A 14819-nucleotide genomic window follows, 5' to 3' on the forward strand; every position below is an offset into this window, starting at 1 on the left:
TGTGCCAGTGCCAGCGAGTGCTTTTCTGTGTGAACGTTCCAGCCCTGCTCACTTCTGGCTCAGGGCTGTGCTGTAGCTGCACTCACCATTTCAGAAGATGACATTAAAAATTCAGGTGGTACTTTAAATGATTTTTTTTAGGATTACTTCAATGGGCTTTTAGTCTGTTGTAAGCCAACAGGTAAAATGTAATTTTTCAGGAACTTACTACATTGGAGCTAGACTTTTTATAGAAATGGGATATTTTCTTGGGGTTTTACTATTGCTGCATATTGCTGCTCCTGTTTCCTACTTCTTCAATAGAAAGTGCACCATGTTTTGCAGAAGTAGATGAAAACCAAAAGCTGTTAAGAGCAAGAATGCCTCAAATTAACCTTCGTTTTTTGGGGTGGGGAATAGTTGACTTGTGTGTGGTTTTGCCTGAGGTTCAGTTTGTGGTGTGGGGTTCTGTTTTGGGTCTGTGCTGGACACAGGGTTGATAATTTCAGAAATGTCTTTCTTTTTGCCGGGCATGATCTGCAGAGAGCCGAGGCCTTTGCTGCTCCTCCTGTGGCCGCGCTGGTGAGGAGGCTGGGGCTGCATGGGAGGGGACACGGCCAGGACAGTGACCCAGGCTGGCCCAAGGGGTGTTCCAGACCAGGTGACAGCGTTCTCAGTGTAAAAACTGGCGGGACAAGGAGGAAGGGGACATGGGGAGTGATGGTGTGTTTATCTTCCCAAGGCCCTGCCCTGGAGGGGGCTGCCCAGCCATGGGAAGCAGGGCATTCATTCCTTGTTTTGCTTTGCTTGTGTGTGTGGCTGTCGCTTTCCCTGTTGAACTGTGTTCATCTCAGCCTGTGAATTTTTACCCTTCAGTTCTCTGCCCAGTCCTGCTGGTGGAGGAATGAGTGAGCGGCTGCTTGGGGCTGGGCTGCTGGAGTTAAACTGTGGTGACTTGGAAATCTGATGTGTCCAAAACAACTTCTTGACAAGACTGAAATGGATTCTCTTTTATACCTAATAGCAGAACATTGTATTTCTTGGACTACACTTGAGTATGCTAAACTTCTCTGCAGGAGGCTTCCTAATTGGATTTACTTCAGCTCTTATGCAATCAAGTGCTGCATCTGCTTCGTTCTGGAGTGTTTCAGGCTTCTGTGTTTCAGATACTCATGTGAAAACCACCCGTGTTCAGAGCCTGGATCCACTTTTCCTGTGAAGTGTGTCCTTCCAGGACAATGGATATCCAAAGGAATATTGCAGTCAGTGCACAGTAGGGAATAATTGCTTCTGTAGATCATTGAGTGCAGAGTGGTGGTTCTGGGAAGGGTGGCACACGTCAGTGGAGAAATGAAGGTGCATTCTTGAGGTGTGCAGTAGACTGCATCCCTTTCTTTCCCTTACACTGAAGGGGTTGGTTGCCCCTACACTTGTGAGGAAGTCGTGCCTCCTGCAGCTTTCTGCTAACCAGAACTGCAGAGACTAGAAAGGGAAATTTGGGCTTTCTTTTGCAGGGGAAGTTTGGTTTTTTGGCAGGAAGGCCTTATTTTAGCTACAAAATTTCTGGGAGTGCAGACCATAAGCATTTGGGTTTTCCACCCTGCAAAGCTACCAAACAAAGGCATTTTCTCATTTCTTTCTAATTTTCATGATCAGTCCAGAATTTTCATACCCTCCTGTGCTTAGGAGGGATGTATGAATCAAGATGTAAAGATGTGGGGAAGTTTTCTTTATTTTGCAGAGTGCTCTCATTCTTTAATTATTGTTTATGCTAGGGGGGAAAAGCGAATATTATTTATATTTCTGATAGGATACTGGTCTTGCATACCTGTAGGTGTCAACAAAACTTTGCTGCTTTATCACATGTCAAAACTGCTTCAGAGAGATGCAGCCTTCACGTAATAAGCTTAGAGATTTGTCAGGAAAACTGTGTTCAAGTAAGACATTAAAGTAGTGCTAATCTTCATCAACAAATCTCTTTATTTGTAAGTATACCACCTTGAAAGAAAGGATTTACAACTAAGCTGAAATCAATTGCCTGAGTAAGTTTCCTGATTAAGTCTTGCTAAATTAGTTAATGCATCATACTACATGGAGGAGCTGGGGGATGAGTGGATGATTATCCCTTTAGAAGAATTAAAGTAAAAATGGCTTTTAAAATCATTATATATACAATATATATATGCACACACATAAAAAACCACACTGTTTAATGTTTCTCTATTAAAAGCAGTGTGCAAGACAGAAATACAAGCTGATGGCAGAGACACATAGCTAATCCTTCAGTTGACATGTTAATTGCAACTATAAATTTCTTGTGTTTAAAATTGCTCTGCTGCAATCACAGTACAACACTCTTTAATTTCAGCTTAAGATAACATTAATGTTCAGTTTGATGCAATCTCTTTTAAAATCTCTGGAAGTGGATGCCAAAGGCATTTGCTACTACATTTTAACGTATAATTGTAGAGAAGGTAATATAGTCAAAGCACTTAAGTTTTGGTCTCTTGGCTGCAAACCTACAAAGGATTTCCTTTGATTGAGGTGAGTAACCAATGATTGTAAACTGTTCATGTTTGAATCCACGGAATCCCAAGTTTTAAGAACTGACTGTGTTTTTTCTGGGCAGTTTATCTCCTGCTGTTCTAGGTGACTTCTGGATGCCATTTAATGGCTTAGTAGGCTTTTTTGAAGTTATGACTGTAAAGACACCAGGGTGGGAATTAGGGCACATTTGCTAATAGAATTCATAATTCATTCCTGTTTTATAACCGAGTAGTAAAATATCTAATATGACGGCTGAAATTTCTAAACTGCTGTCAACAGCAATGACTAGTCATTGTTCCCTGATAGTATTAATTTTTTTAGTTAGTTCTTTAAAGAAAATGCTAAAAATGTGTTAGGCAGACTGAGGTGTCTTGAACATGTCTTTGTGCCATGTTTTCTTTCTGTGTGCTACCTGACTGGGTTTTCCTCCCCCCGGGAGCAATGATGATCAGTCAAGCTTTCCATTAACTCCTGAAAAACCTGAGCATCTGAATCTTTCTCGTTAGCTTGGTTTACTGTTTTTAACTAAAAAATAATCAGAAATCTGTCAGTTGCTCCACGTGTTCTCTGGAAGATACTGGCTTTCTGAGTAGCAATTTCTAAGTGAGGGATAACCCTGTCTTAAGTGCCAGAGATTCAGATTGTTATATCTTTGAGAATTTACATTTTCATTGATCTTTCATCAGTCTGAGGCCAGTTACAAAGCATTAGTTGAGAGTTGTGCATGCTTGTTCTTAGTTTCCATACTTGTCACCATCTTTCTTCCAGCAGACCAGGACTAGTTTGCAAAATACTGACCAGTCAGGTTGTTCTTTAAGAGAATGTTTCTTAGAGTAAGATTTTTAAAAAGTCATTACCTGTGATACTTCCTCCCTTTGGAGTTGTTTGTTTCCCTTACAGGAATAAAAACCACTTGAAAACTGTCAGACTTGGCAGAGCTGTTGTTCAAGTTTAGTGTTAAAAACTCTCTGTGATTTGTAGTTTACGAGCAAAGTTAGAAATAGTATCCCAACCTCTCTTGAGAAGTGATTCCCTGAAAAAATGGTTGCAAACAGTAGTTGGTGTCACCAGCTTGAGTCAAAGACTGGTGAAAACTTCTATTCCCTCCTGTATATTTAAGTACTGAAGTACTTTGGAATCTCAGGCAACCAAACTCGAGGCTTTTATTGATAAAGGACTTATGATAAGACTGACTGGTGTCCCTGGGCAACAATATGATTAAAACCATTCAGTGGAGATTTAGGTGTTTAGGAAAGGAAGCTCAGTCCTCTTGATCTCTTTCACAACTGTGCAGATAAAGCAGTAAAAGATAAAAACAGCTTATCAAACTGACTTGTAGACAAAAACTGGGAATTTTATGATTACGAACAATAACATGCTGCAAAAGAAGTGTTTAAAGAACAGATACATTTGGTACAGCTTGGTGTCCTCCAGACTGCATTTAATACCTAGCTTATTATTTATTCTTTATCAGACAGCATCACACTTGTACCAGTACAGACTGTTTTCAAAAGTTCTGTTATATAAGAGGTAAACACCATAGCAGCAGGATTATTCTATTATTCATAGTTATTCTATGCATGAAATACATTTAGCGCTTCTAAAGTCTTCTATTCAGCTCCTTGGAAGTGTCACAGGTGGTTGGAACTAGAGTCCGAAAGTTCATTTGCTCTTTGAAGGAAATGATCTTTGGTAGTGTTTAAAAAACCTTTGAAGTGTTACCATCATTTGAGGCAAAATGTCTGCTAATTCTTATGTAACTGGATAGCTTTCTCTCTTCTGTCATTTTTACTGTATCTGTGCTCTGGCTAAAGTGTCCTTTAGCTAGGAACCAAAAAAATCAAAGCAAATGTTTATAAACTCTTTTTTCATGTGTGTTTTGAACTGTGTTAATTCTAAAAAAAAAAAAAAAAACAGGTTTTGTAGCCATAGTCTTAATAGTGTGCAGGACTGGAGTTGGGATATATGGGAGTATAATCTCTTCAAATAATTATTCTTCCTCTGAGACAGATGGTCAGCTGCATCTGGATCAATACATTTTACTGCTTTTTTCCTTTCCACAGAACCAGGAGCATCTTAAAATGGCAATGCCTACAAAATTAACCTTTGGGAGATGGAAACAAGAAATTGTGGTTGTAAGGGCTCGTGAACAGGTTGCAATGGAGCTGAGCCACAGTGAGGGACTGCAGGAGATCTGTGAGAGCATGGAACTGTTCTGTCAGTACTCTCTGGGCAAAGATGGTTCTCAGGGTAGCTTCCTTTATTGTTTTTTCTGTTCTCAGTAAGCATGAGAGAGCTATGCTCATTAACAGAGTATAGGTATGTAATCAGAATGAAGTATGTATCAGGATATAGTATCAGAATTTAGAATGCAGGTACAAAGCAGTTTCAAGTGTAAGCAGCTTGACTAGATGTAGTGGAAGGCCATTTTTATGTTTCTTTGCAGAAGGTGCAGCTTGAAAAGATTAGGCTCTTGATTTTTAGCATTATGACAATATAAACTATTGAAACCAGCTTCAGTGCTGTATCCTGCCAAGACGAGAAGAAACTGCTTTTGTGAAGCCTTTCCAGGGAGATTCTGTGAGAAGAACCATGCCATATTACATGGCTTGTGCTAAATCTGTAGCTGGCCAAATGTGAGGAATGGGAAAAGCAGTTAAATGCTGTAGTCTGAGGTGCTTCTCTGGCCTCCTGTTTTTGCACAGGACTAATAACAGTGGGAGGGATTAGCTAAAGAAGTCAGTGACTACTTGGAACATACCAAATCAGGCAGTTCACAGTGACAGCAATCTGCCTGGAGATCCAGAAAATAGTCTTACATACAAACTTGCTGGTGGTCCTGCCCTTTACTTGTGGCTTCCAAGTTGTGATTCTTGAAAAGAAACAAGACTTCATGTGTGTTTATCCTGGTATTACCTCATACGGTGCAACATAGCCCAAGTATGTTGCCATTAAGATGGGATTTAGATAAGTTCACCACAAAAAAAAATTAGGCTGCATGACATAGACTACTATCAAGAACTCATAAATGAAGCAATTTTTACTGAACTTTTTGATGGACCAGTGTATTACAGGCTGTTTGTGAAAAATCTCAGATCTCCTCTACCAAAATATCAAGTATTTTCTCATTACTAATCTATGTCTAATATATGTGGAGCCTATTCACAGTTGTCACAAATAACTTATTGTTATCATCCAACACTGGAGATGAAATAGTAGATTATCTGTGTAGGAGCAGAAATTAACTGTTGCTTGTCTGAAGTCCTGTCAGTGTGTGACAGAATTGTCAGCTTGTAAACATACCTTATTTTTCCCATAACAACGTACATGAACACCATTACTCTTTTTGGACTGATTATTTTGTTTTAAGAATTGTGTTAATAAGATTGTTTATGGTCTGAAATGCTAAACCCCCTTTTCTTTCCCCTTCTGTTACACCCCCTCCAAACCCACAGTGTGTTAGTGTTTTTTATTGTTTATGAAGATCTTATCGTGCATGTATTGGCTGTTCTAAAATAGTGCTGGGGCAGTTTTTTCCATTCAGTGTCTGACTTGAGTAGAAGCATTGTTTCCTCATGAACACGAGCATGAAAAATACTACGCCTGCTTGATTTACAGCTGAGACCACAGTGGTTCTTTCTTAAGGTCGCCTTAGAGGGCTGAACTTGGAGCCTTCTGGAGTGAAATTCCTTTGTGCCCACACTCTGTAATATCTGTTCTCAGTGCTGCTTTATTGGGCACCCACCAGCACTGATAACCAGGAATAACCTTTCAGTTATTACATTTTGCTTGTGCCTCAAAATATTTTCCTAAGAAATATTGCACGGTGTGGAGAGACGAGACATACAGAACAAAACTTGCCTGTGTTCACAGTGTGCAGTATCCTGGAGCTGATCTGGTAACTGATAACTCAGAATACCAGTTGTGACCCATTATCTCCTCCCCAGCACACAACAGGCTGAGCTGTGGGCTTGTTTGAGCACTGCAGGGAAATGTGTAGCTGCCACATGGTGGTTGAGGTTTTGGGGTGACATTTGGGGAAATGTGTGCAGGTTTTACCAATACTTGGCCCACCATGCTCACGTGATGAAGTATGTGATCCTTTCTTAGACTAGATACAAATATTTCTCTACCTTCTTACCAAACCTGACCTTGCAGCAAACAAACTCCAAGCTTGTTCAAAAAAAAAAAACAAAAAAAAAAACAAAAAAAAACCCAAAAAACCAAGGTATTAACAAAACCACTTCATTCACATTTCACTATTTTAAGACATGAAGATAAAGATTCCGCCTACCATTCCTTGATCCTCCCTGACCAGTCTTCTCAGAGAATAATTTTGTTATTTCTTATTACCGACATGATGCGTGTTGTTGTAATAGCAGAAGATGTTATCTAACGTTGGCAAGTTTTTTTGGCCAAAGCTTAAAAATTGTTTAGATAATTTGAATGTGACTCCTTTTATGTAATGGTTTAAAATAGAGTTTGTTCCAAGTATAATGTGGTGGTTTTCTGTGAGGAATAAGAATGGGTTTTATATGAGCAAGTAATTAGTGGTTGTACTGTCTCATGCTTGATTGGAGGTTCTGGCATAGTGATGAACATGTTTATAATCTGCCCCTTGTTTTAATGCATCTTTTTTCTCTCTGTTCCCTCCCCTCTCCTGAAAGGAGTCATAAAGGGATATATTAATGCTTAGAGGGATTTTTACATTTTGTTTTGCACTTCTAAGCTATTGAAGCAGGGTAGGTGGTCGGCTCATCCTCTTCTGGCATGAACCTCAGGCTTGAGTAGGAGATGTTTTCTTAGTTCTGGTTCAGGCAGGTCAGCATTTCTGAAATGCAGCAGCATTGTAATTCTCCTTTTGGTCCTCACTGTTCTTATCACTCTAAATGATTATGTGCCACTACTTGATTTGGCTTGAGTGCCTGAATACCAATAATCAGCAATCAGTAGATTCATCTGGTCAAAGGCTGTGCAAATCTCTCAACAATTACAGCCATTACAGCAGGAAAGCTGCGGTTCAGCAAACTGGGTAACTCCTGGTCAGGTTTCTATTTGTCCTCTGTTTAGTGTGTATAATACATACACACACACACACGCACAAAAATATTTTTTATATATATATAAACACATGAGGTGTCTTTTTTTTTTTTTAATTGTAATCCCTTCAGGATGCAATATAATGTGCTCTTTAAGAGAGTAAACTGTTAAAGGTAATGATCTGGAAACTGGTCTTGATTCTGCCTAACAGTGGAAGGCTTGTGCCTTACAGGATGACCAGATGTGTTGCAGGTATATCTGTTTCTATGGGAATTTCATAATTCCACATCAGTGAGAGAGGCACTGGCATGAGCCTGTGCTACTGACCTTTGGATAAGGTTGACATAATCTGTTTTTAAAAATCTGGTTTTTAAAAACCAGATTGTATGGTTGTAAAGTATGTTTACTGCTGATGCTGAGAGCGTATGAGGACACCATAACTGACAGGTGTAGAAATATTTCCTCCGAACCCTGTGCTGAGGATGTATCTGGTACTAATATATCAAGAGTAGAAAGAATTTGCTAAAATACCTCACCCTAATCTTTATTAGTCTTTCCCTGCATACACTTGAAAGCCTTATTTGTGTCCATTCTGTTTTGTGTCTTACTTAGCAAATGTGGGTTTTGCTCTTTACCTTGTTGGGATTGAATCTCTAATTGTTAAAACGTTTTCTAAGCCCTGGGATGCAGGCTGCTTTGCAGTATGCTGCTTGAGCTGGTTTGTTGAATGTTGTTCAGGGTCTTTCTACTGTATCCATTCTTAATACTTGTTTCCTTGGATAAACTACTTAGAGTGCTTCTTGCTTTCTTACAGCAAGTGTAGGAAATGTTTGAGTTTAAATGTTCTGGTGCTTGCCTGGCTTGGCAAAGCAAAATTGCCTTTAAAGCAAGCATATATGTGTGTGTATACACGTATATTTTCAATTTATGTTTAAAGTTGAGGTTTTCTGCATCTTTGAAGTTGAGAGTTGAATTGTAAATAAAAGACATAAGTTGGCCTTTGTCCCTGGGGCTGGTGTTGTCTCCATCTGTGATCCTTCCCATTTAAATGGTGAGCAGTGTTTGGGAAGAGACTTCTCTTCCCTCCTTTGCCCTGACATGCCAATCTCCCATCCTTCTTTCTGGCAGCATCACCTTACAAAGAGTAGTAGAATAGTTTGCAGGGAAATGAATAATTTATTTCCTGAAAAATTGATCAAATGACAGCTGTGTCTGAACCACAGGAAATGCTACAGCAGAGACCAGTAACTTGTGGTAGAGCAGTCTGTGCTTTCACATAAGAAGTAAAATTTCTTGTGCATTTGGAATCTTCCAGCTCTTTTTCTACAGACCAGGTGTTTGACTTTTTTGGGGATCTGGAGCTATTTCTTGAATATACTTACCACATTGGCTGTTAACAGTTTGCTCTTGTAAGTTTGTTGTATGTTCCTTTAAATCCGAGATGCGCATCATGGAAGGGGCATAAAGGAGCAGCTCAAAACTTCTGACATATCTTTCTTTTTGTTTTTCTGTAAAAGATGGGGTTTTTTTGTTTTTTTTTTTTACAAGATAAGTTTCACATGCCCACTCTGCTCTGTCGGTGACACAAAAACTTCTTTTGTGTTTTCAAAGGAGCCCTTTGAGGATGGCTACGCAAATGGTGAGGAGGGCACACCAGCTGGGGATGCAGCTGCTGCTTACACACCTGACAGCAAAGGGGTGGTCAAATTTGGCTGGATAAAAGGTGTGCTGGTAAGTTTGATATATGGTTCTTCAGTTTTTTACAGGTGCTGATCTATTCTTACAAATCTTTCCAACTGCCTTCTTTGTTGACAGGCATTGTGATAGTGCAGTATAAAGATTATGTGCGTGAGAGATGTGATAAATGCCATAATTTTATGAAGGGTTTCTCTTATTTCAACTGAATTTTAAGGCAATAAGTACTTCAGGGCTTTAAGTTCTTAAGGGTTTATGGTTTCTTAACACAGCTTTTAAGAGATTTTACATTGCATGATTTCCAAGAAGGAAAAAGATACTGTAGTAGAAAAATGCATGCTGTACTTCTGTGGTTTGGAGAGGTTATCTCCTTTTCTGTAGGACTGATATATTACTCTTTAGGGAAGAGAGAGACCCAAGATCTGTTTTTATTCTCCTGTCTAAATTCTGAACAAAGCAAACTCTTATTTTTATTGAGACCTAAGAGTTGTAAATACAAGAATTTAAATAAAAAATGCACACCTCTCCATCCTTTTATTGTGCATATGTGTTTTAAGACACAAAAGGTACAGAAATGCTGACTTGCAGCAGGGTTTTGTTCTTTTAAGAAGAGTAAGGTATTTAGTAGGGTGTTGCTTTAGTGCACGGTTTGGTTTTTTTTTTTGAGAGAGAGAGGTTTGTGGGAGATGCAGACTGGGGTTTTAGACCTCATGATATTATAGACACTCCTGTATATTTTAAGTCATCTATTCTGTAGTGTGAATTTTGGATCCTAAAGGTTAGAATCTAAATTACTATTATTGTTTGCTTGCAGCATACTGCAAGTGTAGATATTGAACTACTCTTAACTCTGTGTTTAAGGTAGTAACTTTTAAATAATATTTAAAGTCCTTTTTTTTAAACCAGTCCTAAACTTTTATGATAACATCATATTCTTGTGAAATAATTTGAAAAGTGAGGAAATACTGCTATTTTAAAAGTGAGGAAATACAGCAAGATAATTTCAAGAACATTAAAAACTGAAAGGAAGAATTAATGGAAATTACTGCAGATGCAATCTGTGTTATATTTCTAATCTATGTTACATTTCTGCTTTATCCTAGGTACGATGTATGTTAAATATTTGGGGTGTGATGCTATTCATCAGACTATCATGGATTGTAGGACAAGCTGGGATAGGTATGGATACTAATGCTGTAATTTTATTTCAGTGACTTTCAAATGTGATCCACAAGAGATATTGATCCTGAGCTTTTACTTCAAACAGGAATAGGAAATTACCTTAATATTGCCAATTTTAATGGTAATTTATCTTATCAAAAACTTCAACCAGTTACTTAGACCTTTTTATTTAGGTACAAGGCAAGTACTTTAAAATTTACATTTGTAAGTCTTCAGTGAACTGCAGAGATAAACTTTTGATCTCTTATTATTAAACTCTGCATGTGGACTGTGTAGTATATAAGCAAATCTTTCAAAGGCTTAACTTAAATGGTGGATTGATCTGTAGAATAGAGTTCTTACCTTGCTGATTAAAGAGAATCTTTGCCCAATTTTATTTTTATCCTTATGGGCAAAGAGGAAGCCTTTTGCTTGAAAGTAAATTTGTGTTCTACTTGCAAGACTTGAGTATTTAAATGACATTAAGTTGAAGGTTTGTACTCTTTAATACTGCAGGGCTTACAGTGTTTTCATCTCTTTTCCCAAAAGGTCTCTCTGTCTTGGTTATTGGAATGGCCACTGTTGTGACAACTATTACAGGACTATCTACGTCAGCGATAGCCACAAATGGGTTTGTAAGAGGAGGTAATGCTATTTTCATGAGGTTTTTAAAGCTTTCCTCACTCTGGAGTGCACACTTCATTGTTGCCGAGGAGCAAAGCCTTCCTTGGGTTCTGTGTGTGATTAAACAGTCACGTAATTAACAAAGTCAATAGGTAGCCTAGTATTTAGATTTAAACTAATTTAAATCTAATTAGTTTTAACTAGTTTAAATCTAAACTAGTTTAGATTTAACCCTTCTGTTATGCTGTAAAAGGAACTTTATTATTGGTGTAGATTTTTGTAATACCGATGTTTTTAAGGCTACGTATCCAGCTATGGAGTAGGGTCTTAATATTCTCCTGAGCTGCACGGGTTGGTTAAGAGTGTGTTCGTGTGTGTTCGTGTCCTGAAATAAACCTTCACACAAGTAACTCTGCAAACTCTGTTAGCTCCAGCTTTCCTGAGGGTGATGGTTTTCATTCTCTCCCATGGTTTATGTGGTGTTGTCAGCTATTTTTGGAAATGGTTGGTGCCTCTGACATGATCAGACTGCTTCATGACATTACAAGACTGCTGCCAGGAAAAAAATGTGGTGGGATTAAAGTAGGAGGTTATAAAACTATCTTCATTAATACTAAGAATGAAGAGAAAAGCCTCACTATCACAAAGTAAACGGACCCAATGTGAAAAATCAGCTATGACTGTTAGCATTATGTCAAGCTTAAGTTTCTGAATGCCTTTCTGGTCTTTAATTATATTACATGTATCAGGTTTTTCTATTCATATAGGAGCTTTTTCTTTTAAGTCGTTCTTGAAAAACAGTACTTCATTAGGAAATTTGAAGTCCTGAATTGGAAGAACTGTAAGATTTCATAGGAACATTTTTTCCTATGAAAATATTATATTACAGTAAATTTTTTTTAATGTTACATAAGAAATACAGAAGATGGCAAAGCTGGGTACATATACAGGATTTCTGCAAAAAGTCCAGTGCAGTGAAGTTAAATATTTTCTGTTGCAGATTTTTTACATGCACTCAGTTATTTCAGACTGGAGCTGGAGGGTTTTGTTGCTTCTAGAAAGCTTAACCTTAAGTTTGAGGAATAAGCCTTTGCTACATTTTCTAAACTTTACCTTCCTGTAATACTCAAGATACTCAGATTTTCATTTGTCATGTGGGATTTGTTGTTTTCGTTCCGCTCAAAAGTACAAAGAGCAGGCTCTTGAGAGTCCCATTGGAGGGCAGAAAATTCATTTAACAGCAGAGCTTTTAAGTTTGGAACTTTTAAGTTTGGAAGTTTGGAACTTTAGTGGATTTATTGCAGTCTGCTTTGCTTGATCTTGACTGCACAAGTGCTTTGGGCAGTTTGAAGTAAAAAGCCCAGTTATACTGCAGCTTGTGTTCTACAGTTTTTAACCATAGAACTAGTTGCATACCTAATATGTAATAATATGATGTGGTGCATCATTTGTAGTTATTTCCGCCTGGTCTCTTTTCCTAAGAACATGAAATACATTCCTGAAACTTCAGCACATCTGTCCCTAAAATACTGAGTTAAGGGTTATTTTCTAATACATCAGGGAATAAAGAGTGAGTAGATTTTGACTTGTGTAAATGTTAAAGGGCTGATGACTGTCTGTTACAAGCTGTATCATGTAGAGGACTTCTTTGTCATTTGTATTTCTTTTCTTTCAGGAGGAGCATATTACTTAATTTCCAGAAGTCTGGGGCCAGAGTTTGGTGGTGCCATAGGTCTGATTTTTGCATTTGCCAATGCTGTGGCAGTGGCAATGTATGTTGTTGGTTTTGCAGAGACTGTTGTCGAGTTACTCAAGGTATGTGGATGACACTGCTTATATTGATTATACTTTATAGATAAAGTTTTGCACCTCATATAGAATGTTTGAGTATATAAAGTATATACTTACTGGTTTTTTGATTCATCTGATCACAAAATGGTGAGGTTTGGAAGAGACATTTCAAGGTCACCTAGTTCATCCCCCGTCCAAGTAGAATCACAGAATGGTTTGGGTTGAAAGGGACCCTAAAGACCACCCAGTGCCATCCCCTGCCATGGGCAGGGACACCTTTCACTATCCCAGGGTGCTCCAAGCCCCATCAGCCTGGCCTTGGACATTTCCAGGGATCCAGGGGTAGCCACAGCTGCTCTGTGCCAGGGCCTGCCCACCCTCACTGTAAAATATTTCTTTCTTACATCTAACCTAAATCAGCCATCTTTAAGTTTAAAACCATTATTCCTTGTTCTGTCACCACAAGTCCTATCCAAAAGTCTCTTCCCATATTTCTTGTAAGCCCCCTTTAAATATTAAGTGATGGCAGTAAGGTCTCCCTGAGCTCCCTTTTCTCCAGGCTGAACAGCCCCTATTGTTTCCATTTGGAAGATTCATTGATTTAAAAACAAGGCAAAACCCAAATTACCTGTGTCCTTAAAGGGAATTTACAATCAGTAAATTTGTGGTGAGCAGGTAAACTACTAATAAATTAGAATGCTGTTCTTTAGGGAAGGTATTTACCTGATGAAATATGTGACTCTGTATTTTTTGTTTGTTTTGTTAGGAAAATGGAACGTTGATGATCGATGAAATGAATGATATCAGAATCATAGGGGCTATCACAGTGGTTATACTGCTGGGTATTTCCATTGCAGGAATGGAGTGGGAAGCAAAAGTAAGGAATTCCCTTTTTTTTTTTTATTCTCTGCTTCACAATTTTGCTTCCATTTTTGTACCTTAGCTGTCTGATTTATTTTTAGTGTATTCAGTGTATTCAGTATTGCATGATGGTACATTAGAACCAAGTTGACTTTTATGCAGTAGCTCTTGGTCTGGCACTAGCATGTGCAGCTCTGAGCAGCATTTCAAATCTTAAACCACTTCACTGGAAGCTTAAGCATCTATGAGAACCTAAACTCCAGCATAATCCACTTGTAATGACATAGTCAAATAGATTAATGGCATTTTCCTCTTCTGGGCAGTTACAGCACAAGAGAAGGTAAGAATTTCAGCATGGGGATTTTTCCTTACTATGAACTTCAGGCAAATTCTGAGGATGAAAAACAATGGGCTGGCTTCCCTTCTCTTTCACTCTCTTCTGGTTTGATTTTCACCTGGAAACAGCCAGACAGTGGGATGCACTCCCTAGACCTAGCACGGAGAAGGGTTTTGAACATTGGTGGTGATGAATCTGTGGGAGGGAAAACCTCACTCTTAGGTCAGCTCTGACTGAAGAGGTCTTAACAGAGAAGCTCTTCTGCCTTACCAGTTTTCTGCTTGGCATTATGAGGCACTGTAGCTTGCTCTCTGTTTCCTGCACTTTGTAGGCTTTTTATAAATATCTGTCCTTAATTTGCTCAAAAAAAAATAAATTGAGAAGAGCCTCTCACTTGGGCTTCCTTCCCAACGTATATTGATATCACAATAGCTCCTATTTTCTTGTCTGAGAGGCAGCTGAAGGAGCCTCCTCATGAAGTATTGTAAGTTTCTTGTGCTCCTTCATCAAGAAGATGATGCTGTTTATAATAAAAATGAGAAGATTGTTTTTATCATTGTTGCTTCCAAGAAATAGGGCTCCTAGAAGAAGTGAGTGAAGATCGAGTGCATTGCTTTGATCTGCTGGGGAGAAAAGAAACTTACAGAAATTGACCTGGTCGTGAACTTCTTTAGAAACTCTTCACCTTTCTCAAGTAGCCCTTCACTCTCTATAACTTGAATTTGTGATGCTCTCTTTATACACCCAACTGCAAACAGTGCTGACCTCCGTGGGGGAGGCTGAA

General features: G+C 38.6%; 1 protein-coding gene across 2 annotated transcripts in view; it reads left to right on the forward strand.

Moving 5' to 3' along the window:
* SLC12A2 (solute carrier family 12 member 2) overlaps positions 1-14819 on the forward strand; it is a 56150-nt gene that overhangs the window by 7118 nt on the left and 34213 nt on the right. For both annotated transcript variants that reach the window (XM_063180954.1, XM_063180955.1), the window contains exons 2-6: positions 9178-9297; positions 10365-10440; positions 10972-11067; positions 12722-12861; positions 13604-13714. In XM_063180954.1, coding sequence (XP_063037024.1) covers positions 9178-9297; positions 10365-10440; positions 10972-11067; positions 12722-12861; positions 13604-13714 — 543 coding nt within the window. The remainder of the gene's footprint in view (positions 1-9177; positions 9298-10364; positions 10441-10971; positions 11068-12721; positions 12862-13603; positions 13715-14819) is intronic.

Source organism: Melospiza melodia, chromosome Z (assembly GCF_035770615.1).
Source record: "Melospiza melodia melodia isolate bMelMel2 chromosome Z, bMelMel2.pri, whole genome shotgun sequence".
Taxonomy (NCBI): Eukaryota; Metazoa; Chordata; class Aves; order Passeriformes; family Passerellidae; genus Melospiza; species Melospiza melodia.